Here is a 25,227-nt window from a genome sequence, read left to right as displayed (position 1 = left end):
CCCAAGCTGAAACTGGGTGGGGAATTTTTGATGAAGAAAACCTAGTAAGCAATGATTCTGTGACGGAGGAGAACCTTGTTAAGCGCATTGTAATACATATTTAACTATTTTCCTTATTTTACTGTTCAGTCTTATTTCATAACAGATATTGCATATGCTCTAGGAACTTGTTTTCTGGAAGATTATTGCACTTGTCAAGCTGTTAAGGTCACAGGTACCCTATTCAGTCTATATCTATATCTTATCACACTATTTGTGGCTCTCAATCCGGAATACTTTGTCTTTTCATACTGAATAGTTTTACTGAAAATGGAATGCTCCTGTATGTCCAGAATCTTTCTGCATTCAGACTGTTGCACTTGGGTAGGTGGCTAGCTGAATTTTGGAAAAAAAGGTATGATGTGGTCTTAGAAATGTTGCTCAGAAAAAAATATATATATATATTGACACTGTAACCTGTGCTTTTAGTTTGTTTGAGACTGTGATAATTTAAATTTTCTGTGCATATCAACTTCCTGTTGTTGAAAACAAACAGAATATGATAAGCACAAAAAAGAAAAGCACAAATTAATTTTTGTTTTTCAGTTCACTTTCTGTAACATAAGAACAGTATCACTTAGTGTAAACCCACCAAAAGTATTTTGAAAATTAATTAAGAATTGTGTGGAGCTCCAGAACTTCAGTAATAAACACTTAGGAAAGCAGAAGCAAAAACAAAGATTGACAGTCCTGTTTTCAGAGCAGACGTTCAACAGATTACAATAAATCAATAGTGAAGAAAATAGTGAGGTGATAGGAGAATAAGAAGTGACCCTCAGCAGGGGATTGAAACTAGGTGCTCTTTGAAGTGCTTTCCAACCCAAATCATTCTGTAATTCTAGCTCTTTTTTAAATGAGTAGTGTGAAAGTTGTGTGAAAAAAGCAGGGATTCAGGAAAGAGAATATTTTGTATGATTACAGATTTTATCATGTGCCTACAAATAAGATGGCTCAATAGAAGTTTTCTAGACATTTCCAGTCTTAAGAATTTTGTTTTTCAGTTTCATTGTGAATAGTAGCTAACGTCTGGCAGTTGCAGACATTCTGCACAAGCAGATGTAACAACATATTGAATTTGCTTTTTCAGTTCTAAAATGTGTTTATACCTAAAAAAAATAAACTGGTGTCGTTCTTGTTTAGTATTTATTCACTGCCAAATTATTATAACATGGTTGTTCTCCTTTCTCAGGTTATTTTATCCTATGATTATTTTATATGCTAGTCCTACAAGATACATAGAAAAATGAAATTGTTGAAATTTAGAGTTACTGGATATTAGTGAAAGCTGTACTTGGAAAAGCATTGTACAATTTCTTTATTTATCTTTCTTCTCAAAAATAGACAACACTGCTTTGTATTCTGCCCTGTTATAAAATATCAGCTATTTGTAACCTTTTTGTATTAAAAGATCCTTTTATAGTGATCTATAGTGGTCCATGTGTAGTGATCTATATATATATATATATATATATGGAAAGATCAAGATACAACTTAGTTACTGTTTGGTGATTAAGATGTCAAAAAAAGAATACAGATAGCCCTTTTGCCACACAAACACGCACAAAGGCAGTTACTGGCTTAGCATTTTCAAGCGTTGCTAAATATTGGATGGACCATTACAGAATCTGCAATAGCTCTCCTTGTGCCACAATACTTTAGCAAGTACATTTTGTATTGTATGTAACCTTAGCAGTAGTTTTTGTTATTCTGTATTTTGTCTGCTTTGGAGTGAAGTTATATTTATTTTATTGCTCTGAAAGTTTCTGGTTTTGTAGTCAGACATTTACAAGTACCTTCAGACTTGAAATGTGAAAGCATAATTCCCAAAAGCACGTTTTTTACAGATCTATTATAGTTTGGAAAGCTGTCTGACACTATATCCTTGAGTTTGGGAAATTATTTCAGTTGAATTGCATTGTATGCAATGTCATTTTATTTTCCTCTCTTAAATTATTTACAGTCATACTTCAGATGTAGATAACAATAGTATCAATTGAATACCTGCCATGTTGGTATCATTATTTGTTTTAGAAAAGGGAATCGTGATAGTTTCTAGACTATCTTTAGGTAAGTATAAATGTAGGTACTTTGGTGTCCTCTTTCAGCATCAGCTGTATCAGCTGTGGATACTGCCATCAAGCTGTGTAGGACTGCTTAGCAGGTCAAGGTTATAAAATATGGCCAGAAGCAGAAATACAAGCTCTTGCTTCTCTACTGCAGTACACGTAGTAATTGCTTCTAAGCATTTAATCATCAATTAGGTCACATTTGCTAATTTTGCACTGAAGTGAGTCAAATTGTGTTCCACTGGCTGCACAGTGAAGAATTATCTTCTGTCAAGAATATAGTAACAGGTACAATCTTGAATCTCAGTCAGTGTGAAAAATGATCCTGTCTCTAAGTTTGAAACTGATTTCATTGCTTTAACTGTAAGAGTACAGCTAAAGCATTGCTGTGCTGCTTTAATTTGTATATATTTTGTTGTGCATTGGATCATTTTGTTGGCTTTTTTCATCCAGTCTTTTAGAGTAGCCTGTTTCTTATTTCTATCCAGATTAAAACAAAACAAAAACAACAAAACTTTTCATTTTGAGGTCCTTTTCACTAGTAACATGTTCTTAGTATTCTTAGTAAAGATGAGCAACTACTAATTACAAAACTTTTTTTTTTTTCCCGTAGGATGTTTTCCTGTGACCTGACATAATGTTTTCTAATATTACACTACAAAAAATAATTTGCTTTAAAAAATATTGCATACATATTTAGAGATAACTAATAGCATAACAGGTGTAATTCAGGATCCAGCTTCGTCTCCACAATGAAGGCATATGTAAAATTATCTACACTTGCACCATTGCATTACATCCAGCCAAGGAATAATGTGTGTAGATCACCAGCAGAGTGGGGTGTGCAGTCAAATGCCACAGGTCCCAAGTGAGGATTTATCTCTTAGTTCCTCTGTCCAACTCCTATCCATATCAGAAGAGCTGGGAGCAGTGAAAGCTTTATCACGAACAGTTCATGTGAACTTTTTCCATACACTCACTGAAATTCCATTCCTAGGCACCACACAGTAGTACTTCAGAAAAGAAAGAAAGAAAGAAAAAAAAAAAAAAGCGATATAGAGAGAGTTCGTGGTATTTTTGTAATGCAAATCATCAGAGATCCAAGAAATTAACAATACAGTAGTAATTTTAGAACAGACTAGACCAGTGGATAATTATATTTGTCTCTGTTTTACTCAAAACTGTTTATTGGCTGGACATTCTGAGTATCTTCAGTCATATTTCAGTTGACCAGCAACACAGACCTTACTATGATTTGACTACTAACCATAAGAAAGAATTTATTACACTGTGCTATTCTGCGGGACATTTCACTTCACCATTTGTATCCTAACACTCATTTTATACTTTTAGATATTAGGCCAGATACTATTATTTTCACTTTGTTCTGGATAACATTATTTCATAAAGTGAAATGTATGTATATGTTATTGATTGTAGGATGGAATGGGAAATTTGAGAGTCACTAAAAAAGGAATACGACTTGAAGGAATATCTGAATTTCTACTTCCACTATACGTGAAAGAAATCAATTCCCGAAAGGTAGGTGGTTTTTTTATATCATTTTTTCCCTTAATGTGCAGCTAATATAAATGATCTCTTCAGCCTCAAACTACACAGTTTCATTATTACACCTCCTAAATTAGCGATCCATAGAGGTTTGTTTTGAGAATATGTAACAGCGAAATCTTCCTTCGTGTCATTTTTTTTCTTCAAACTTTGCTTGCCACTTAAAAGAAATGCATCATCCTTAAAAACAAGACTCAAAACTTCTATATTTCATATTTGAAATGATGTTGGCATTGAGAATGGAGCATTTGAACTCTTCATCAGTAGTTAAGTCTAGAAGTACAAGGTGAATTATGTGTGTAAAATGTATTGAAATTGTCAGGGATTTTATTTCCTTTCTGTTTTTAGCTAGAATGGTTTTTTTTTTTTTCTTTTTTCTTCTCTCTTTTTTTTTTTATTATTTTTTTTTTTTTTACAGACAATCTTGTTGAACTGTATCATGTCTCTAGCTTGTAATTTTTCAAGGCAAGCCATTTTAAAATGCTGTTTAAATGCAGTCATTTTCTTATGTGGTAGCAGATTATTATAAAGAAAAGAAGGAAAAGAAAATACTACAGAAACTCAGTGTAGATCGTTTTGATATAGGTGTTTTCACTCATTCGTGCTATTTATTCAACATTATCAGTATGGTATAAATGATTTAGAAACAAAAGTCTCTTAAATTCTCTTCACAATTCATACAATAATCTATAATTAGAGAAGAGTTTTACAACACTTTTCAATCAACCATGTGTAAAGAATTGTAGTATGTATAGAGCTAAAGCTAGCAAGAAAGAAATTGTATTTACCGTCAGTGTCTTTATGGAAAATTCTTTAGAGTCTGTTAAAATCTATCTTTTGTCTGTATACGGAATGTCTCAAGTACATTCATAAATGAGATCATGACACCTTCCCATTTCTCTTAATTAGTTCACTCTTGTGTTAATGGATATATGAGATGAATGACAAATGCATTGGTCCTTTTTTTTCTGTAAAACTACCATATTTCAATATTTGACAGAGAAACAATATTATTCTTGATAATGAAAAACTATTTCATAATGAGATTAATAATCTCATCCTCAACAATTTTGAATCTTTAAGGCTTTAATAAACATATATCTTTGATTTTTCAATTCATCATACATTCAGTTACAAAACATTGCTCGTAATGTTTATTTTATAATAGTAGCTTAAAATATTAGTTACTAGCTAACATTACAAAATAAGTAGAGTTGTTTCTGAATAAGTGCAAATATCATAGCTTTGATATTGGTTAAAATGTTTGAATTCTAAAAACAAGCAAACAAAATACCTACCAAAGCAAAGCAACTTAGAAAACACTCAATGCATAATTAAATAAATGACTTTTTAAGCATTGATCAGTAAGATCAGATTCTGCCTTCCAAAATTGGAAACGCATCTACAGTGGGGAACACTGCCCATGTGTATATTATTTCTATAATGTTCTATTGTTTCCTTAAGAATTTTGTAATTTTAGTGTTCTTCAAATTAGTTAGAATAGTCTTTTATCTATTTCTAAATGAACAGAATAGTATGAAGTACTAAACTGTCAGAATCAGTAGAATCCAAAACACATCTGAAACTGCCAAATTTGTTCTTTTACATGCACATGCTGCTTATTTTCATAAAGGAAAGTTGCTCTTTAAGTACATTTACCCATTTCCCATTAAAAAACAGAGACAATGAAGTGATATCACCCAATTAACCCCTGATGCAAACTGTAATGAATTTAGTAGTGTTATTTTGGAACATCTGTATTTCTCTGCATTAGTGATGTGATTTGTAGACTGACTCCTGGGAGCTCTCTCTAGGACTGTCAGCATTGCAGGTCAGGGCTTCATAACTTTTCCACAGGCATAAGAAGGCAGAGTGAGGTGGGAAGACCAATGATATTATCAGCAGGTTGCAGCAGCTGGTGCTAAGAAAGATTCTGTGCTTATATGGGAACTATCTGTTAGCTAGATTTGGAGCTGGTAAAACATGTTCATGCAGTATAATTTAATTCTTTGAATCCTGTTGCTACTGAGGTGTACAGATATCCTGGAAGCCTCAATTAAAAGGCTTTTTTTGTATTATCAAAAAGTCGCAAAGACACCTCAGAGTCTGCCATCTTTACTGCTCAGTGCAAAGTTCAGTGCTTGTTTCTGCAGTTACTGGTGACATACCTCTCTGATAAAATCTACAATGGCCCACAGTTCATTTTTCTAATATCTACTCTTCAGCCTTACCCTTCATCTGTCACTCAAGATAAAGCCATTAGTATGGCATAAATAAAAGGGCTCCTTAAGTCATTTGACTCTCAGCATGATGTAGTTCCAGTGTACTGAAAGCTCAGTGTCAATTTATTGGCTATGAACAAGATCTGAATGTTTCTTAATCAGAAGATTTGCCAAGGGACAAGTCACTTATATTTGTTGGTGGTCTCTGTAGCGGCTGTCATTCTGAAATTGAGTTGGCTATACTCACTGTTCACTGACAGCAGACAGACCTTCATGATTCATGATTTTGCCCTTGATTTGCTATACTTCACTGGAACTTATCTGGGGGTCATCCAATTGTGCAAGTCTATCTTCTGAACACATCATTTTTTCATGTCAACCTGGACTCCACTTATTATTACTGTGATTTGTTGCTCATCCAAGGAAGATGTCTGGTTGTATACAGAAAATTCTGACTTAATATTATTGAAGATCTTTATTTTGGTTGATTGCAACTCATGAATAAAGTCATGAGTGGCTATATCCACTCGATTTTATATGAGCCTGAGGAACTGAATTTGATTTGGGAACACTTCTTCAGAAAGATGTGGGAAGTTAATTAAGTAGAAACTGTTATTCTGTTTTTTGTTGTTGTTGTTTTGGCATCAATTGCATCTTCAATTTTGAAATAGTTCCTTGATGTAATGCATGTGTGTTCCATTGGGGCAAATTTAACTGAAACTGTGATATTTCTTTTTGGTGATTATCATATCCTGTATGTGATTCTCACTGAAACTGAGTATACTTTGTGCTGTTTTAACTGTGTGAATTATCTGAGAAATTACATTATTTTTGTTTTTGTTTCTTTTTCCCTGAACAACTTTAAAATAATGCCATTGGAATTTACAGAGGCTAAGCAAACCCTTAAAAACCATGCATATTTAAAATTAAGAATAATTTCTATTCATTTTTCCAAACAAAATATGATACAAACCAGGAACAAAAAAAGACCTGAAAAGGAGAAAAATCTACATATTCTTTATCTTATCTCTTTAGGCAGAAATTTATGCATATACCTGGAGGGGAAAAAAAAAAAAAAAAAAAAAAAAAAAATGGAATGGGGCAGGAATAGGAGAAGTTAGGGGGAAAATATCCTTGTAAGTCATTAAGTATAAGTGAAGTACATATGTTATCTTTCCCCAAATACTTCCAGTCTATTAACCATGATATAGGGACTACTGAGATAATTTGTAATGAATTTCATTCAAATCAGGCTGTGCTCTTACTTGCAGGCCTTTAGAATGCAAAGATGCATTTTGCCAAAAATAACTTTGAACAGTGTGCTTTTAAGCTTACTAGGAGATCTATCTTGTATCCAAAGACTCAGTGTATTGACAGCAATGAATGCGCGTGTGGGAAAAATTCTGCTGGGAGCTGTCAGCATGGATTTATGAAATAGAAATCATATCTGGCCAACCTGACAATCCTTTACAACAAGGTGAGGAGTGTGGTGGATGAGAACTACTACTGTTGATTATCATGTCTTTAGACCCTATGTTCTACCACATTCTTTTTGAATGAAGTACATGTTAAATAAGATGGCAGTGAGATAGACTGAAAACAGGTGGAATTGCTGGCTTAAAATTTTGTGCTTGTTGGTCCAGCTGGAGGCCAATCACTTATGGCACACTTCTGGGTCCAGTACTAAGGCCAACAGTGTTTATTTTCTTCATGAATGACCTGGACATGTGGACTGCAACCTCAGCAAGTTTGCACACAATTCAAGACTGGGATGAATTTATAAATAACTTGAAGAAGTGAATGTGAGAAATAATTAAAACTGTTCAGAGTTGTTGTTATTCCTAACTGATAACTATACTCTTTTCCTGTTTCAGATCAGATCACTCTCAAAATTGTAGGGGTTAATCAAAGAATTTTTATATTCATTCAGAAACAGAAATTGTCTCAAATATAGAACACATTATTTCAAGAGATGTAAGCCTACTTACCAAAGCTATTTTACCTGATAAATATGGACAAATTTATTTCATATTTTGGAATGAAATAGAACTATTAAAGTCTTTTTTTTTTAATGTCAGTTTTGTTTTCAGAATACTTTGTATTTGATATGATGTATATGTAAAATATTTGCAGACGAATCATATAAAGTAGATAAACCATTCATGATCTGAAAACAAAAGTGGTCAAACTGAAAAACAGAATCTGCATGTTACTGTAGAAGTGCTGGAAATGTTCAAGAAGAAATTGCAAAGCAATTTTTGTTTTAATGACAGCTGATGTAAAGTCAGAGAAGTAAACTTCCACAGTTTTATGAGCCAGTTTAGAAAGTGATAGTTTTTCCATCTCTCTATGAAACTTACCAGACTTACATTGTATTAGATTGAGGTCTTTTTCTTTCCCCCTATTATTGTTCGCAGCATTTCTGTATTCTGTGAGGGAAAAAAGAAAAGAAAATGAATCTGGAAAAGAAAATACAGATTTATTTTGGAGAAATATAATAGCTTTGAGACATTGCTCACAATTTATCTTGCATGATAATCGAGAAAATTAATGAATATTCAGAATCTTACATTTACTTCCAAGTACAAGTTGAGGAGTAAATGTCACATCTATTTTTACATTCTGTGATTAGGACACCAATCCTCTCTTATAGTAACAACTTGTTTGTTCCTACACAGCGTGTGACTACTACTGGCAAATAAAAAAAAAAAAAAAAAAAAAAAAAAAAAAGGCATACATATTACTATCTCCAGTTTGAAGTGGTTTTTTTTTGTTTTCAGGGAGAACCAAGTTGGATTTCACTGCTTTCAAAATCTACAGCATTTGTTAATTTTTCATTTTTCCATGACAGATGAGCAGATATTTGTAGTGTACATATCTATATACAGCAGGTTACATTTACTGATCACTGTTAAGTACTGAAGACTTTATGGATACTAAGTGTGCTTTTTGAGTTCTTAGTATACGGCCTTTTGTTATCATAAGAAATAAATAACTAATCACCAGCAATGAAAGTTTCTCTTCCGAATATTCTCTTAGAGTATTTTTTGTTTATTTTTTACTACTCCCTGAAGAAGGTTCCAATCCATCTCTTGCTTTGATTGAATCTTCAGACTCCTTTGTATATGTCTGACATCCTTTCCTCTATTAATTTAAATTTCTTTTCTTTTTTTTTTATGGTGCCATATTAATTTCTCACAGAATCTATTGAACTTCTGTCTGTTTTAGGAAGTGCAACTGCAACATTTTAGGAATGTGCAACTGCAACATTACTTATAATGAAGTATCAAATAAAGATGAGGTAGAAAAGGTAAACAAGTACAAGAAGTTCTACAGGCTTCTTAATGAAGTAGTAATAAAGAATTACTAAAATATTTGCAGTTGCAGCAACAAGTGTATTTTAGTTATGTAACATTTTCCTTTTTCATTATGTTAGACATTGCAAGATATACTGGTAACTTTCTTTTCTTACACATCTTCAGTGTGTAAGAAAATAAGAGTAGTTTTTGTTTATAGATGTAAAAAACTTAAGTTCTACTTTTCATCATAGCAGTAGAATTTTTGGTACTACTGTTACTCTAAAGAAGTTTTGAATTTATTATTTAAGAAAAAAACGTAAGTACTGTTTATTTCAGAACAAGAACAGTGTTTGGACCCTGTCCTACTGTTCTGCATCCATCAGTGATAACAAATAATACTAAGGTTAGTTGAAAGCATTACTGACTTGAAGAGCATCTTCATGAAAATAATTGCCCAATGCAAAACAATTTTAAGTCTTCATTACAAAGTATGCTTTCGAAGTATAAGCATGCTGTTAATCTGTATTATTTTAAAGTTCAACTGTAGCAACAATGTGCAGTCTAGACCACTGATGCATCAAATGTTTATGTAATAAATTAGACTTTAAACACTTATCAAGATTCTGCTTTATTTGACAAAGTTTAAAATTAAGCATCAAGAAAAGTTTAGATCTAATTGCCATCTTAAATTTTCTAAGGACAAATCTTCAAGCTATAGAAAAAATCTTAAATAGAAAAGAAAAACAAAACTAGTGCACTGCTGTTTGATGTGTTATTTATGTCTTAAAGATACTAAGGGTAATTTTTTAAGAAATTCAGTAGGAAGTGAATACTGGAAAAAACTGGGAAGAACATTAGACTATGGATGTTATAATTCATCAGTGAGATTGAGGTAATGAAAACTCGCAAGGAAAGTAAAAGTCTTATAACAGAAGTAGTGAACAAGTTTTAACATCCTGCATTGGAATTGGTAATTACAATTTCAGCATCATGATTGTACAAGAAACATCTGGGGATTTACAGAAAAGCTGGCTCTTGGGCTTCAGCCAGAGACTCATTTGTACCTTCAGCTGAATTCAAATCAGTTGTTCTGCTAAGAAAGTAACTGCATTTCACAAGGTTTGTTAATTTACGGAGACAATCTGTCATGCACAGTTCTGCCAACAGCCACTACAGTATGTGCTCTTGCAGAAGTCTGTACAAGTATAAATGGTAATTGCAGTGGCATGGGTGTAAGCTGGTGATGGTCAAATGGTTTTTGGTCTGGAGCCTAGCTAATTTTCATTAGTAACACTGAAATATCTGTCAATATTGAACTTGGCACTTCAGTAGTGTGATCTACATGAAAAGTGTCACAATGTTTTTTAGTAGAAAGGAAAACTGAATTTTATGCTAATAGTATAGAATGACTATAAATGTTTTTATTTTTTTTTTCACTTGCTAGAATTAGGATATAAATAAAAAATGTCTTAAAAGAATTTCTCGCTTTGTTTCTCCACTAGGTATGTGCCAGATCAGAATCTTCCTTTAAATCTGTGGTATTTCTTTTTGAGTAAACTGCACATCTACTAAATCCCCAAGAAAAGTCCTTGATACTTGTGTTGTCATTTTCATCAAATGTAGGCACTTTGAAATGCCAGTAAACTCTCATGGCAGGGTGAGCCAAAGCACTTAACACAGAAGATTTCAGAGTGAATCAGCTTTTTTATATCTACTATATATCCTAGAAGTAGAAAATCTGGTTTTAGAAATGCTTTAGTAAAAATATCATGATTATCCAAATATGAGCTACCACATGTTCTGTCAAGATGCAGATGCTGCTTCTGTATTTGTAAGATCACTTCTGTAGTATGTGCTAGTATTTTGCAACACTGATTCATATCGAAAGTATGCTAATTTTTGGAGTAGCTTCACTGACTCTTCAGTACAAATAAGGTGAATACAACATTGTTCTTAGGAAAATGAGAAGGGTTATGAATACTTACTGCAAAGGTAAGGTGGAGAGAATACCCAAAAGCAGCGGATACGAGAATGAAGTGCATCTTTATCTTACATTAATGGGATTTGTACATAGAGAAGACCGGTATGTTGAGGGGACTGGGGGGAAGTAAACTTTATACTAAGCTATGGCACCTACTGTTCACTTTTTTTTCCTCCAAAATCTCCTATTTATTGAAAAACAATAGCTTGAAATACTTCACAAGTTTTCACAGACACAAAGAAATTTGATATGAATATCTAAACTGTTTTTCAGTGGAATATGCAAAAGGCCACATTCACACTCTCTCCAGATGTGCTGTGTACCTTGTTCTTAGGACTTTAAGCTATTTATCAGCTATTCTTCATACTGCTAGAGGAGCATTAAGATCTGTTCTGGCTACAGATAGAATCAGCACCAGTATTTGTGTATTTCTGTGCACTTCGAAGGTTGCAGCTGTTGGTTAGTCTGGACTTTTAACTGTATTTCTGCAGTTTGATGTAATTTCTGATCCATGTATTGGAAGTGACACCTGGTGAGCATGGCGTAGATGCTTTGTGTGAGTTCAGTAGCCTAAAACAATAACTAGTTCTGTGTAGGAAATTTTGCCACATAAGTATATTACAGGAACAGTAACAGATGTAAATCTCTTTTTCACTTTGAGTTTAGTACTCAGATGTAAACATCTGTGTACAACGGTATTAATATCTTTTTTCATTTTACAGTTAGGGACTCTGCATTTCACCCCTGTCCTTATCTTTTAGTGGAGTGAGAACCATGATGGCACAAATCATTCTCTTTATCTCCCGTGTATCTCATTTTCTACATAGGACCCACCTGAGCATATAGAGAGAACATCTGTCTGGTATGCATGACATTCGGGTCAGGATCACAAGTTGTACTGCATAATTCAGAAGGAATTGCAGATGCATCCAGCATAATATACCCTTGCTTTAAAATTCCTCCAAATGAATAAACCAAGTGCAAACTTGGAACAAACATAGGAATCAAAGTAAATTAACATAAACTAAGATTTAATTGTGGGTGATTCCCAACTGGAATCTAATGCTTTTCAGCTCTAGCCTGATAAGACTTTCCTGTCCAGTCAAAAGTGTCTAAAGCCTTCAGAAATGGAGACATCCTAGGACAAGGATGAAATCATCCTTTATGAGAAACTTACTTAAAATCAATTAAGCTGAGATTACCAATTTCTTCTGTGTGGTTTTCTGTGTGAAAAGATGAGAGAGACTTAATTGCACACTTGGCTCAAATTTCAGCTCATACAAAACATTTAGTGCAATATCACTTATTCCTTAAAACAGGATACACTTAGATAAAATAACTGAATATACTAAGTATGTGAATGGTTCCTATTTTATATGATCTTATATGAAGGTCAGTAAACTAACTTTTACTATGATATTCTGCATATTTTTGATTTTATAATATTTTCTGTAGTATTTTAATATGTAATATAATATTTTTTTATTTTAATAGATTAAGTGAAAATTTGCTCTCGAATATTAATTCTAGTGAACTGCTTTTTTTCTCTGTAGCTGGATATACAGAACCTCAGATTTTAATCTTCATTTTACAATCCTTTTCAAATGTGATTCTAGCTGCTTAAAGGTGAACCTCCTATAATCTATTTCGTCCCATCTAGCATTTCAGTTTTCGAGAGTGTACTTGTAAAGTACATCTTCTGGTTCTCTTCTATTACTCTCCTTTGGTGTACATTATGGCATGGTCTCAGCACATGTAAACGAGATTACTTTTCAGCAAAACTTAACTGGAATACGTTGACATTGTTAACAGAGGGAAAACAAATCAAAAGCAAAACAAGCAACAAAAACACAGAAAAAACATTAGGTACTTCAGCACCCAAAGTTTCTTTCTCATATTCTATAACTTCATTGTAAATGTAAGTACAACCAATTTATTTATTTCAATAATCAAACTGTCACTGTAGGTTTAAGCAGAAGTTTTAATTAATGTTTGCAATAGTGATCTAGGCTATGTACTTTCTCACAGACCCTTTGGATATGTTTCTGTGATTACAAAAACAACTGATAGTGATAGAGAAATCTTTAAAGACTGAAATTTCCAAGTGAGAAATATTAATGAAAAATTATTTACACTGAGAATGAAAAAGAAACCTTTTTCAGTTTTGACTTCTAAAAGTTCATTAGTTTCTGAAAGCTCTTAATAATATTGGATTTTAGGTATCTGTTCTTTTTGCTTGTAAATCTATTGTGCTTGTCTGTACATTAAGAAGCTATTTTGAATAAGGTTTAATGGGCAAAGAATCTGCATAGAATTAGAATTCACTTATTTGTTTGCATATACTTGTTCACAAACTTCCACAGAAATACCTTTCCTTTTTTGTTCAGTGTTTTCCTTGTAAAGGTTTTCATCCTTCTTTTTTTTTTTTTTTTTTTTTTTTTTTCATTCTGTATTTTATTTTTATTTTGTTTTATTTATTCCTTTGAGGACATTCAAGTGTTTAAGAGAAATATTTGAGAGATTATACTATAATTCAGTGTTGACTCAGCTAACCAAAAGAAATGATTCTTCAGCTACATTCATTGTTGGCATAGCCTCACCTCAAATATTGCGTGTAGTTCTGAGCTCCACGATATATAAAGTAAGGTACTTGAGGGCATCAGATATGGTAACAGAGCTGCAAAGCATGTCCAGGAGTGAGAGGAAGAGGAGGACACTTGAGTTGTCCAGTCTAAAGAAGAGGAAGCTGAGGAAAGGCTTCACTTCTCTGTAACTCCCTGAGAAGGGGAGTAGAGGGAGGTGCTGGGCTCTGCTCCAGAAGCCAATGGCAGTATGGGAATGACACAGAATTGCACCAGGGATGGAATAGACTGGACATTATGAAAAATTTCTGTATTGTGAGTGTAGAATCTCCTCGAGAAGCAGTTGATGTCTCAAAGCTGTCAGCATTCAAGCAGGCTGGGACAGTGTTCTCAGAAATATGCTGTAATTTACAGTTACTTCTGAAGTGGTCAGGCAATTAAACTAGACTATCTTTACAGGTCCCTATACCATTTCATTCATAAGTTATCAGACTATGCAGGGAAATTTTTATTTTCACTGTTCTCTTGAGGATAACCCTTTAGCTTTTGTTGTGAATACAATTGTCTTCTTGATTACCTGAATTATTTTATGTGAGCTAATTATTTATTCTGCAGTTCATCACAAACAGTAGACCTTAAACGGTAGACTTTACTTCCTACTCTGCCTTTTGACTAAGCTCCATTCAGTGTCTTGGAAGAATCTTTGGTAATTTAATGTATTACTAATTTGTTTTTATACTGAATACATAGAATTTCCAGCCTAAACAATGTGTTACTTTGTCCTAAATTCTCTAAGAAGTTGGATTAATAAACATAAACCATTATTGCACAAAGCTGAGAAATTGAACAAGTATCTGCTAGCCTTTTGAATGCTTTTTTTCTTCCAATCTAAGGCAGGTATAAAGGGTAAGGTTGAGAGTAAACAATTCATCTTAGTTAGACAGTCTTTAAAGATAAAAGATTTCTCAGTGGTATTTCATACCATTTTTGAGACAAGAGGGCACTGTTTCCAGGATTTGTGTGAGTGCTTCAAATTTGCATCTTTATTCTTTTATTTAATTATTTATTTATTGCACTGCAATGAATTCAAAGCCTAGGAGAAGCGGAATTTTGGAAGGTCAGTAGGCTTTTTTTTTTTTCTTTTTTTTTTTTCTGCATTTTAGACAAGATGACCTCTGCATATCAATTTCTTTTCTGTAAAACAGTGATAACAGCACTTTTCCATTTAGGAAGGTTGTAAGGCTAGATAATTTAAAAGACTGTGTGAGTTGTTAGATTGTTAGGTGATGTGAGTGAATGATAACATCAGGTCGTAGTGGTATGAGTACAATGTAAAGAAATATTCAGTTGCTGTGGACTATTTTATATTGAGCATACTGAGATTATCAGTAATGTTCTGTGCCCTCAGTTGCTATTACTACCATCATTTTGTTTTTTTTTGTACAAGATGTAGTTTACAAACATTATCTTAAGCTCATCCTTCTCCTTTAAATTATTTTTTATTTTTTTAGTACTAATCAGACATAAATTTCTTGTGATCTGTGATGTTTATTTTTTTCTAATCAGAAAAAGTAGGTCCTACCCTTATTTTATTGCTTTACTAAAACAGATTTGCTGATGAGGCTACCCATACCGTTTCCCTACTTAAAAATAAATAAATAAATAAATTGATAATGATTTTGGTCCTGACTGGGGAAGAAGGATAAACAGTTTTGTTATAAATTGTTTCTAGCAAATGTCTTCATCCTTGGAGATGCTTGAGGAGCAGGAGCACTAACACTAGCAGTAGAGCAAATGAAAGTAAACAGCAGCTACACTGTCAAGGTAAGATAGAAAAATAGGAAGGTATAATCCATCCTGCTTGTCTGAAATGTATCCTTCCACAACAGTGGAATCTCTGTGTATGCATGTACTTGAGTGTAAATAGATACAAGCATATATGAAACAAAAACACAAGTATAGATTAATTTTTAATATTTGAGTGACTTCTGTGGTTCAGATTTGGCAAACAAGTGAGAAATTTGTAAAGATAAGTTTTCAAAAAATAGTACATCTGATCAGTTGAGATATTTAATTATGTTAGAAACAGGGATTCTTTTTATAAAAAAATAAGTATTTGTGCCTAGTGTTCCATCTCCTTCAGCTGCCACAGTACTGCGTTATCATCAACTCAAACTTCAGATATTTCTTACTCCTCATCTCTTCCAATGTAAACTATGAATTATCATCAAAAGCTCCCACTTTTACAAAATACAGGAAATTTTAGTCATGGTGCTTAGTAATTTTCTTCCTAACCTATTCTGTTATGACCTACTGAAGAGACAATTAAAAGAAAAGGAAGTTATGTGCAAACCCTGAGCTTTATAAAACCTGAATGGCATTAATTGAATTGAAATAGCCCAAAAAAAGCATGAAATTTTAAATATTAGTATTTTAGAAAAAGTGTACCACATCTGAGCTGTATCAGTAGTGATATGAATTTATTGAAAATATTGCTGAATAGAGACATGACCATTTTCTATACCAAATATATGAGATAACTTAGTTTTGTGGAATTCTCTGGGAGCTTGATTTTACTTAACCCAATAACCATTAGAATTAAATATATAAAATGTATGTTTTCCAGTCCCATCGTCAATCCTGAAAGATTTGTGGTACATATTTTCAGTTTTAAGACTACAGAAATGTACGTATTACTCGAATTATGTTGCTAGCAAGATAAGTGAGATTTTCTAAATTACAAGAGTTTGCAGAAATTAAGTGTATTTATGTTTGCATGCCCAGCTTGGAAGGAATCTAAATGAAAATCAATTCTACAGATAAGTACTTAATAAGAATATTTTTCATCATGTATGTTTTTCAGTTTGGAGTGAAAAAACAGCATATTATTAAGAGAAGACTTATTCTTGATATCATTAATGGCTTAGGAGTTGGTTGGATTGTTGCTTGGTTGTGATTTTGCTTTTGGCAAGAAGTAGAACTACCTCCAGCATTCTTTTTCAGGAGATTTGTTAACTCATAGCTTCTCATTGTTTTTTAAAAAAGGAGGCCTTTGCAAAGAAACCAAGAAATAGCGGATTAGTCTTAGATTTTGGTCAAAATACAGCTTTTGTTAAGTAATTAGTTTTTGAGGCCACATGATTTAATCTGGCAAGCAGCTAACCAGCAAATAGTCTTTCATTCACGTCCTTCCTTCCAGTGGGATGGGAAGATAACTGGAAAAAAAAACCCACAAAAGTTCAACTCATGGGTTGAAATAAAAACTAAGACAGAAGAGAAAAAAAATGATAATATTAATTTCTATATCCATAACTTTAATGACTATACACAAGTGCTGCCATGAAAGTAATGCCTGCTACTTTATTATGTTGGCCTGTGAAATCAGAGGCAAATGCTGGTGATGTGGCAGTAGACATTGAACCTTCTTGAAAGTATTGTTATGTTTTGTTGCCACATGACAGCTCAGCTTCGTTACCAGACACTTCCAATTCAGCTCAAACTCGTTCATATGCTGCCAATATCTCTTTTTCAGTTGGAGTGTAGTGGGTCTTGAATCCTCTGCATACTTAATTCCAAAACACTGGGGGTTGACCTTGAGACTCCACTGGGGTTTTCTGCCAGCAGCTCCAAAGCGGCTCCAAAGTGCTTTTTTTTACAACTTGTCCTGCACAACCTGGCCCAAAGGTAACTACATGAACTATCTCCAATTTAATTTTTTCAAAGGCTTGTTGCTCAGGACTACCAATCTAAAATCATTCTTCTTCCAAGTCACTTGACAGGGAAGGTTTACAGTCAGACTATAATCCAGAATATATGTTCTCCAGAAACCCACAGCACCTAAGAAAGCTGCTGCTTCTTTTTTGCTAGTTGGTGGAGGCATAGCAGTTATTTTACTTGTCACAACCATAGGGATTCCTAAAACTGGATTTTCATAGAAGTTGGAGGGGACATTTCTAAGTTATCTAGTCCAACTCCTCTGAAATGAACAGCTAAATCAGGTTGCCCAGTGCTTGATCCAGCCTTGCCTTGAAAGTCTCTAGGGACAAGGCATCCACCACATCTCTAGGCAACTTGTTCCACTGCCTCAACAGCCTCCCCATAAAGGGAGTATGCAACCTAAATATATTTTTTAAGCTTGAAGGCATTGTTCTGCCTTGTTCTGCCACCACAGACCCTGCTAAAGAGTCTGTCCTCTTCCTTCCTGTAGCTTGAATTTTCAGACATAGTATCAGAAGGAAGATATCAAATCTGTATTAATTATCCCAATATTCATTGGCAATGTAGTTAATTTTAGTAACTAGATCAACTATTCTACTTTTTTTGTTTGTTTGTTTCTGGAAATGTTAAATACAGAAATCTTGAGATTGAGCCATGGGAGGATGCATGATGTTTAATTATTATGCTTCTTCAGTCCTCCCAATTTCTGCCACTTAATGCCTGATTCAGAACTCACAATATGAAAATTTAAGATAGCTTGTGTTTTTTTGTTGTCATTGGGTTTTTGTTTTTGTTTGTTTTTAACTGCATTATCTACAGTAGCAGTAGATGCTCTGTTTCTTTGTGATAATCTCTAATCCTCTCATACTACGTGGGTTTCTGTGTACGCATATTGATTCTCTCAAGTCAATAATTTGTTTTGTTAAATAATTTTTTTTTTTAATTTTATGCTTTACCAGTATTTCTTGTTAATTTATTGGGACAGAAGGGAAATAGAATCCATAACTTTCAGTATATTGTACATTATAGGCTTGATTCTGTTTTTAGTTAAATCAACTAAGCTCCGAATGGTCTATCTGAATTTAGAGAATTCAAAGAAGGTACATACAAATTACTGGCTTAATCTGTACATGTTTTTAGTTAATACCCTTATTTTTAAATCTTTAAAATAAGATTCCTGTATAAGCTGGTATTTTTATCAGTTTCCACACAATAGTGCTAATAAGGTATCAACTCCAAAGCCTGCAGGCAACAATACAAACATTTAAACTGTCAGTTATTTTTTCTGTTCATGGTTTATTTTTGAATAAATGCTTCTTTCAATGTATTTGGATATATCTCCAGCAGTGCAAATGAAAAACCCAGCTATCAGTTAGTCAGCATGTCCAATCTTCAATTCTTTTGACAACTTCAATGATGTATTTGATTTGACACAAATTTTATTAATTGAAAATCTGAAAGGCCATTTACACCCCTAAAACACTTCTTATTTATCAGCCTAATAACTCAAGAGAACAGTTGTTATGATTTTAATGTAAATTTAATACAACCAAGGTAATTCTTAATTATACAAAAAGCTACAGTGGGATTTCACCTGTTGAGTAGAAGTGCTTTTGTAACCAGGAGCATGTATGAATAATACAAGTTCATCAGGTTATGTTGGGCTTTACTTAGGTTCTTGGTAGTTTAATGTTGAATCTGAAACAAAATCAATATTCAGCAGACTTTTAAAGATCTACTGAACAGTAGAAGCTGTGCCCTTTAAATGTGCTAGTCCTGCTGGAACATCTTTTGTGGATCATTTTTACTTAAATTGAAGACCAACTTTGATCTCAAATACATGTAATCAGATATATCGGGAATGGTAGGATTACGTTTTCAGTTCTGTCTTTGATTTGCATAACTTAAGCCCACTGTCTTTTTTATCTTATGCAATTACTCTTCTTTTATGCTAATATATTTCATTATTGCAATGAGCAAATTTTTGAGTCACTGTTTTCACAACAGTGTAATGCAGATTGCGCACATAGTCTTAAAGCTTCTTCCACCATTATTTTTGTCTGTATTTACGAAGGGCAGAGGAGGCAATCTAAACATCTGTGAAGATCTGTGTAGGAAAAAGACATATAGTACTGTACAACTTGAACACACGTCTGCTAATGCTACTTTCTTAACTGTCCAATAGGTAATAGTAATTTAATTCTGTGTAATTGGTGATTTGTGTAATATTTTCCTTCTCCCCCTCATTATTTTAATTTTAATTATTCCTTGGCCATAGGAGGAACAATGATTGACATCTTATGGACATAGTATTATAATAGAATGGCTTGGGTTAGAAGAGAACTTACAAATCATCTAGTTCTAGCTACTGCATCAAGCTGCCTCAGGGCCCCACCCAATGCCTTCAGTTATCCTCAGCTTCTTAGAGGAACCTCTTCTAGCATCTCATCATCCTAATACCATCTAATCCAAATCTCCCTTTTTACTTTAAAACCGTTCCCTCTTGTCCTGTAAGTATCAGACCATGTAAAAAGTTGGGCCCTCTCCTCATAAACTCCCTTCAAGGACTAGAAGACTGGAGGTCTATCCAGAGTCTTCTCCAAGCTGAACAAGCCCAGCTCCATTAGCCTGTCTCTGTAGGAGACTGATCTGGTTCACTGATAATCTTTGTGGTCCTTTTCTGGCCCCGCTCCAGCATCTCTATGTCCCTCTTGTCTTGTGTTTGTTGGAGCACTAACCTGGAGAAGTAGCACTTCCGTTCCAGGCCAGGTTCCAACTAAAATTTTGTAGATTTAATGTAATCTTTGAAATGATTTTAGCTACCCTAATATTTTCTAGCGTGCAATGATCAATTCAGCTCATTATTGTAAATGCATTGCTGTTCACTTCATCAAAATTTGATTCTTAATGCCTGGATTACAAAGAAGGATATACGGATGATTTATCTGCTCTCCAGACACAGTTCCCAGATTGAAAGTGCGTCCTTGCATCATTATAAACTATTCTCACTTTTCATCTGTATGGTGTACTCTCCCATTGTATAGCATTTGTTCAGAGTGACACTAATAATCTCCAGATTATTGTGACACTAATAATCTCACAAATTGTTACAAAATGCAATGCTGTTGCGTTTCAGGCAAGAGAGACTTTGCTAATATTTGCCCATCCTGACTATAGAAAGCAATAGTTTATTTAACTCTGTCAGATGATCTCTCTCCATTTTTCCCAAATCAGGGGTTTGGAAGGAAGGCAGGGGGGAGACTACACTGGGGAAGAGGCTTTGCCAGTTTGCTCTAGGAGACTATACAAGCTGATACACTGCCATTGAAATTATCAAGTTCCATTTCTACTGTTTGATAGGGTTGAAAAATTGGATCTAATCATCACCTCAAGTATAATAGTAGCCCCCAGCAGGGAGCTTCTTACTACAGGAAAAGATTACCTTAATACTCTGCAAAGAGTGTCAGTCTGTCTCAAGCATTGTGAGTGTGTCAGTGTCTGCTCACAGTACAGTATCATTGGAGGTAAATGAATTAGGTTTAAAAATTTTGAACAGACTTTAATAATCAGCAGGTTGTTATTTTTAGGACAAATTTTTCAGAGCATTTAGAGATTTAAAAGTGCATTGCACAGCAATTTTAGATGATGTTATGTAAGTAAGAAACTCAGGACTCTGGAATTTCTTTTGCAATGTTAGAAACAGAGCTAGCAGGTTTTATTTGAGGGAAGAGGAACTGAAAGGAGCATATATATTTTGTATATAAATAAACATGTATAGAACAAACACTTTTCATCCTGATGGTAAATGTATTTAAAAACTGGACAGACTTTTCTGGTAGATTGAGTGTGATTCTGGAGAAGAAAAATATTTAAAAATGAAACATGAACTATTCAGAAGGTTTAAAAAACAGTGTTTGCATGAACTCCAGTGTGCTATTAGAAGACCAGCACCACATACGTGTAGTGAATCCAGAGATATAAATGTGATAGCCATCCTCCTGCATTCCTGATGTGTTCCCATATTTACAAAGACATGAAGCATGAATCTTAACTGCACCAGTCTTTCAGTGCAGTTTTGCCACATTATAAATATATATTTCATTTGAACAAGAATAGTTAGGTATCATTTAGGAGATTGTTTTAGTAAAGTGCAAAAGTGAAAAAGAAGATGGTTTGAGCTGTCAGAAACAATGGCAACTTGCTGATTTCATAATTTCCTGACTTGGCAATGTTAACAGTATTTCACTTGTTTAATTTCCATGTTAAGAAAAGCAAAGTAAAATGACAATACATACTAAAGTACATTTTACTGGGAAAATACATTTTTATCTTACTAAGGTCATTACTGAGGAAATAGAAGTCAGATTCTCAGATCAATTTCTGCTGCATGAGCAAAAGGATTAAATGATTGATGTAAAAATCTTTTGACCCCTCCATAGGCCTGCTAGTAGAAACAGATATTAAGCATTGTATGTCAGTGTCTTTTCTTGTAATTTTGTGAAAGTATTAGCATCATTGTTATATTAGACTCTAGAATATTCAGTTCTTTGGCGGCTGGTCCAAAAGTAATGCCTTCTCTTTTATTATGTTGGCCAACAATGTCAGAGTTAGATGTTGGCTGTGTGGCAGTAGAGGTTAAACTGGATGCAGTTTTCCACACAGAGACACACCTTTGCTTTCTGTGCGCTTCCATGTCAGATGTTACTTTGTCAGACTGCTCTGCTGCTACATGTCACACAGCAACAAAATGTAATAAAATATTAACAGGAAGATTTACCCTCTGCTATCCCCATCTGACATTGTGGTATTAAAATAGAAGACATTACTTTCAGAGCAGCCCTCATATATCATCAATTCACAGACAATTTAGATACCTTGCATTCACATCTTTCCCAGAAGAACATCTGCAAATGGGAGTGCTTTTTTTCCTTCAGAAATCACAGAGAATTGTCCAGTTACTCTTGGTTAGATACGTTGTTTTAGGCTTGCAATATAGAGGGTATGTATTTAACAATCACTGCTAAGTTTATAAACTTGGCTGTTTGCATATATCCCAGGACTGCTAGTGCATGTGAGTGGTTTCCTGCAGTTTTAATTAAAACTTTTACCAAGCTGATTCCACAAAGGAGTGACTGAAAAGAGAAGAACTGTAGAGATGATACTGTTACATATCTTATGTGCTAATCAGTTTTCAAAATTGGCTGGTTAAAATCTACTGTAAACTGTTGCTCAGAAACATATGGGCACTTACACTGAGTCATAATAGTTTGGAAAACATACTTTGATTTAGATAGAAATCTACTGAGAATTTAAATATGCTTTCCTAGATACAGTAACTAAGAAGAATTGATTATATAAATTAAGGCTGCAGTCTTTAAATAAAATTCTTTATAAAAAGAAAATAATGATGAGGCTAATCATTTGAAGCATTAAATTACACCCAGGGAGAGATAATGATGTAATGTCTGTAATGATCTTCATAATTTCCACACCTGTCTCTTTATTTTTCTTTTTCTCTTCTGTGCTTGAAGAGTGCAGACTTAGAAGTCTACTAAACTGAATTCTTTTGGGGAGTTATAGTGACCTCTGTGAAGCATGCTATTTTGTGCCTTGTCATGCTTCATGATCGTTCATCACTGAAGCAGCTTTCAAGAGATTTGCTTTATTCTATATACATGATGTATCAGGCTGCATGTAGTAAAATCTTCAGACAAATCTTCCGAGGTAATTCTGAGAAGCACAGCCCTTAAGAATTTGAATATTCAGTAAATTGTTCCTAATCCATATTTTATGCACTGTCATGGGAAACCTAAGGACTGAACATGCAGCAGAATGACATATTTTTCAAAACGCTGCTCCTCCAGATCAGTACGCATATTCATTGGATGAGATCCCAAGCCAGAAAGCAAACCCACTAATGCCCACAATGGGACATTAATACCTTCTGAATAGTTGCCAAGACAGAATAACATGAAATCTGCTCATCTGTTTTCCCCCCTTTTTTGGCTATGCTTTTGATTAAGTAAAATAATAGACAAATTTACTTTTCTGTTTGTGCTGGTTGCTACAATATCTAAAGATTGTTGAATACTTGCAACTTAAACATGTCAGCTTTTCCGTATGTCACTACCAGCTCATGTTTATAGCTACAGATCTTTTACTAAAGGAAATATTTTTTTCAGTATATAGCCATAAAAATGCATCCTAGCTGGTTGCTTTCAAAGAGCATTCACCCACAGTTGCCTTGATTTTTGCAAGTCATCTGCAGTTCTTCATTTCCAGGACCATATGCAAGTAATGTTTCTGAGTTTTCTTCGACAGAAACTTTGTGATCACAACACATAAGTGGAATCTTTTTTTTTTTTTTTTAAACTTGAAATAGTTGAAATCCGGAATGGGGTGAATAATAAGCATCAACAAATTAATAAATAAAATGAATCTGGAACAATATAAATGTTCTGTTAGTTGTGTCGAAAAGAGTCTAAAATAGATTATTAAGGCTTGTGCATTCATAGGCTTTCTCATGTTTCAGACTAATGAATTAAATTGCTGTTTGTACAGTCCACCATTCTGAATAGTATACGATTTTGCCAGTTTTTGTCAGGACAGAGGTGCCTAGATGTTCAGTTCAAATAAGATAGTGTGACTTTTGCTTATGGACAGGACCAAACCTTCAGTGTCTAACTTATTTTTTGCAAAAAAAAAAAAAAAAAAAAAAAAAAAAAGCTCAGCACTGAAGAGATCTGAGGTACCATGGGTATCAGTTACTGGGGGTTAGACCTATTTTTATAAGGTAGGTTTGATTTCAGGTTAATCTTCACAGAAGGCATCTTGATGCTTTTCCTTGCAACCTCACCTTTAAATCCTTAGATATCTTTGAACACAATTTGTCAAGGTTTGTATTGTTATTTTAATCTGTTTAGAATCATTTTAAGAATAGAAATGTATTTTATACTGTAATATTTCCAATAGAAACCTGACTTGGATACAAATGATTTTTCCCTCAGTTTCTTTTAGTTTTTGTTTTCCTGGTAATTCATGATCGCATACCAATAAATTAGGAAAAAAATTCTGAACATAACCTGTCTTCTAGACCCTATTATCTTTCCTCACACTTTGTGGAACAGAGAGCTATTTTCTTTTTCTGTATTAAAAATCTAGACATAGGCAGAAGAGCCCATTTAGATCTCTGTTGGTGATTCACTGCTGGAAATATAGTCACAATAAACCTCTATGTAAGCATTTTCTGTTTGTTTTTTTTTTTTTCTCCCCAATAATAAATCAAAGATTCGATTTTAATTAAGTTTGTGTACTTCTATTTTAATCAGTTTTTAACAAGAAGTTATGAAGAAAAATTGTGTATTAGATCTACAGAAAAAACATTTGGTTTGTATAAATAAGTCCTGGAGTTACCTTAATATCCTAATGATTTTGTCAACAGTTTGTAGATTACTATCTCTCAGTATTGACTTCAAAATAGTCTAACTTATACCATTTTACCTGGTGTAGGGAACCTGCTTTGGCAGGGGGGTTGGACATGATGATCTCTGGAGGTCCCTTCCAACCCCTACAATTCTGTGATTCTGTGATTTTCTGTAGTTCACTGTCGTTCAGCATGGAAACATGGAAGACAGATTTATCCATGTCTTTTCTCTCTCCCCCCTTTTTTGTTGTTGTTGTTGTTGTTGCCATACTAACAGCAGGAGAAACATGACCCTTTAATACCTTTTACTACTTATTCTTCCTCTTTGT

At 33.7% G+C, this 25,227-nt stretch overlaps 1 protein-coding gene and 1 long non-coding RNA gene across 5 annotated transcripts in view; one reads left to right on the top strand and one right to left on the bottom strand.

Moving 5' to 3' along the window:
- LOC128080325 (uncharacterized) overlaps positions 1 to 25,227 on the bottom strand; it is a 987,521-nt gene that overhangs the window by 691,388 nt on the left and 270,906 nt on the right. The window lies entirely within an intron of this gene.
- SGCZ (sarcoglycan zeta) overlaps positions 1 to 25,227 on the top strand; it is a 335,417-nt gene that overhangs the window by 236,326 nt on the left and 73,864 nt on the right. For all 4 annotated transcript variants that reach the window (XR_008206602.1, XR_008206600.1, XR_008206601.1 and 1 more), the window contains exon 3: positions 3,546 to 3,647. Coding sequence is in view for 1 of the 4 variants with exons in the window: in XM_052682407.1 (XP_052538367.1) it covers positions 3,546 to 3,647 (102 nt within the window). In the remaining 3 variants the exon portion in view is untranslated. The remainder of the gene's footprint in view (positions 1 to 3,545; positions 3,648 to 25,227) is intronic.

This window comes from Tympanuchus pallidicinctus, unplaced genomic scaffold (genome assembly GCF_026119805.1).
Source record: "Tympanuchus pallidicinctus isolate F22 unplaced genomic scaffold, pur_lepc_1.0 scaffold2, whole genome shotgun sequence".
NCBI classification, from domain to species: Eukaryota; Metazoa; Chordata; class Aves; order Galliformes; family Phasianidae; genus Tympanuchus; species Tympanuchus pallidicinctus.
This window is presented reverse-complemented; position numbering and strand designations above follow the sequence as displayed.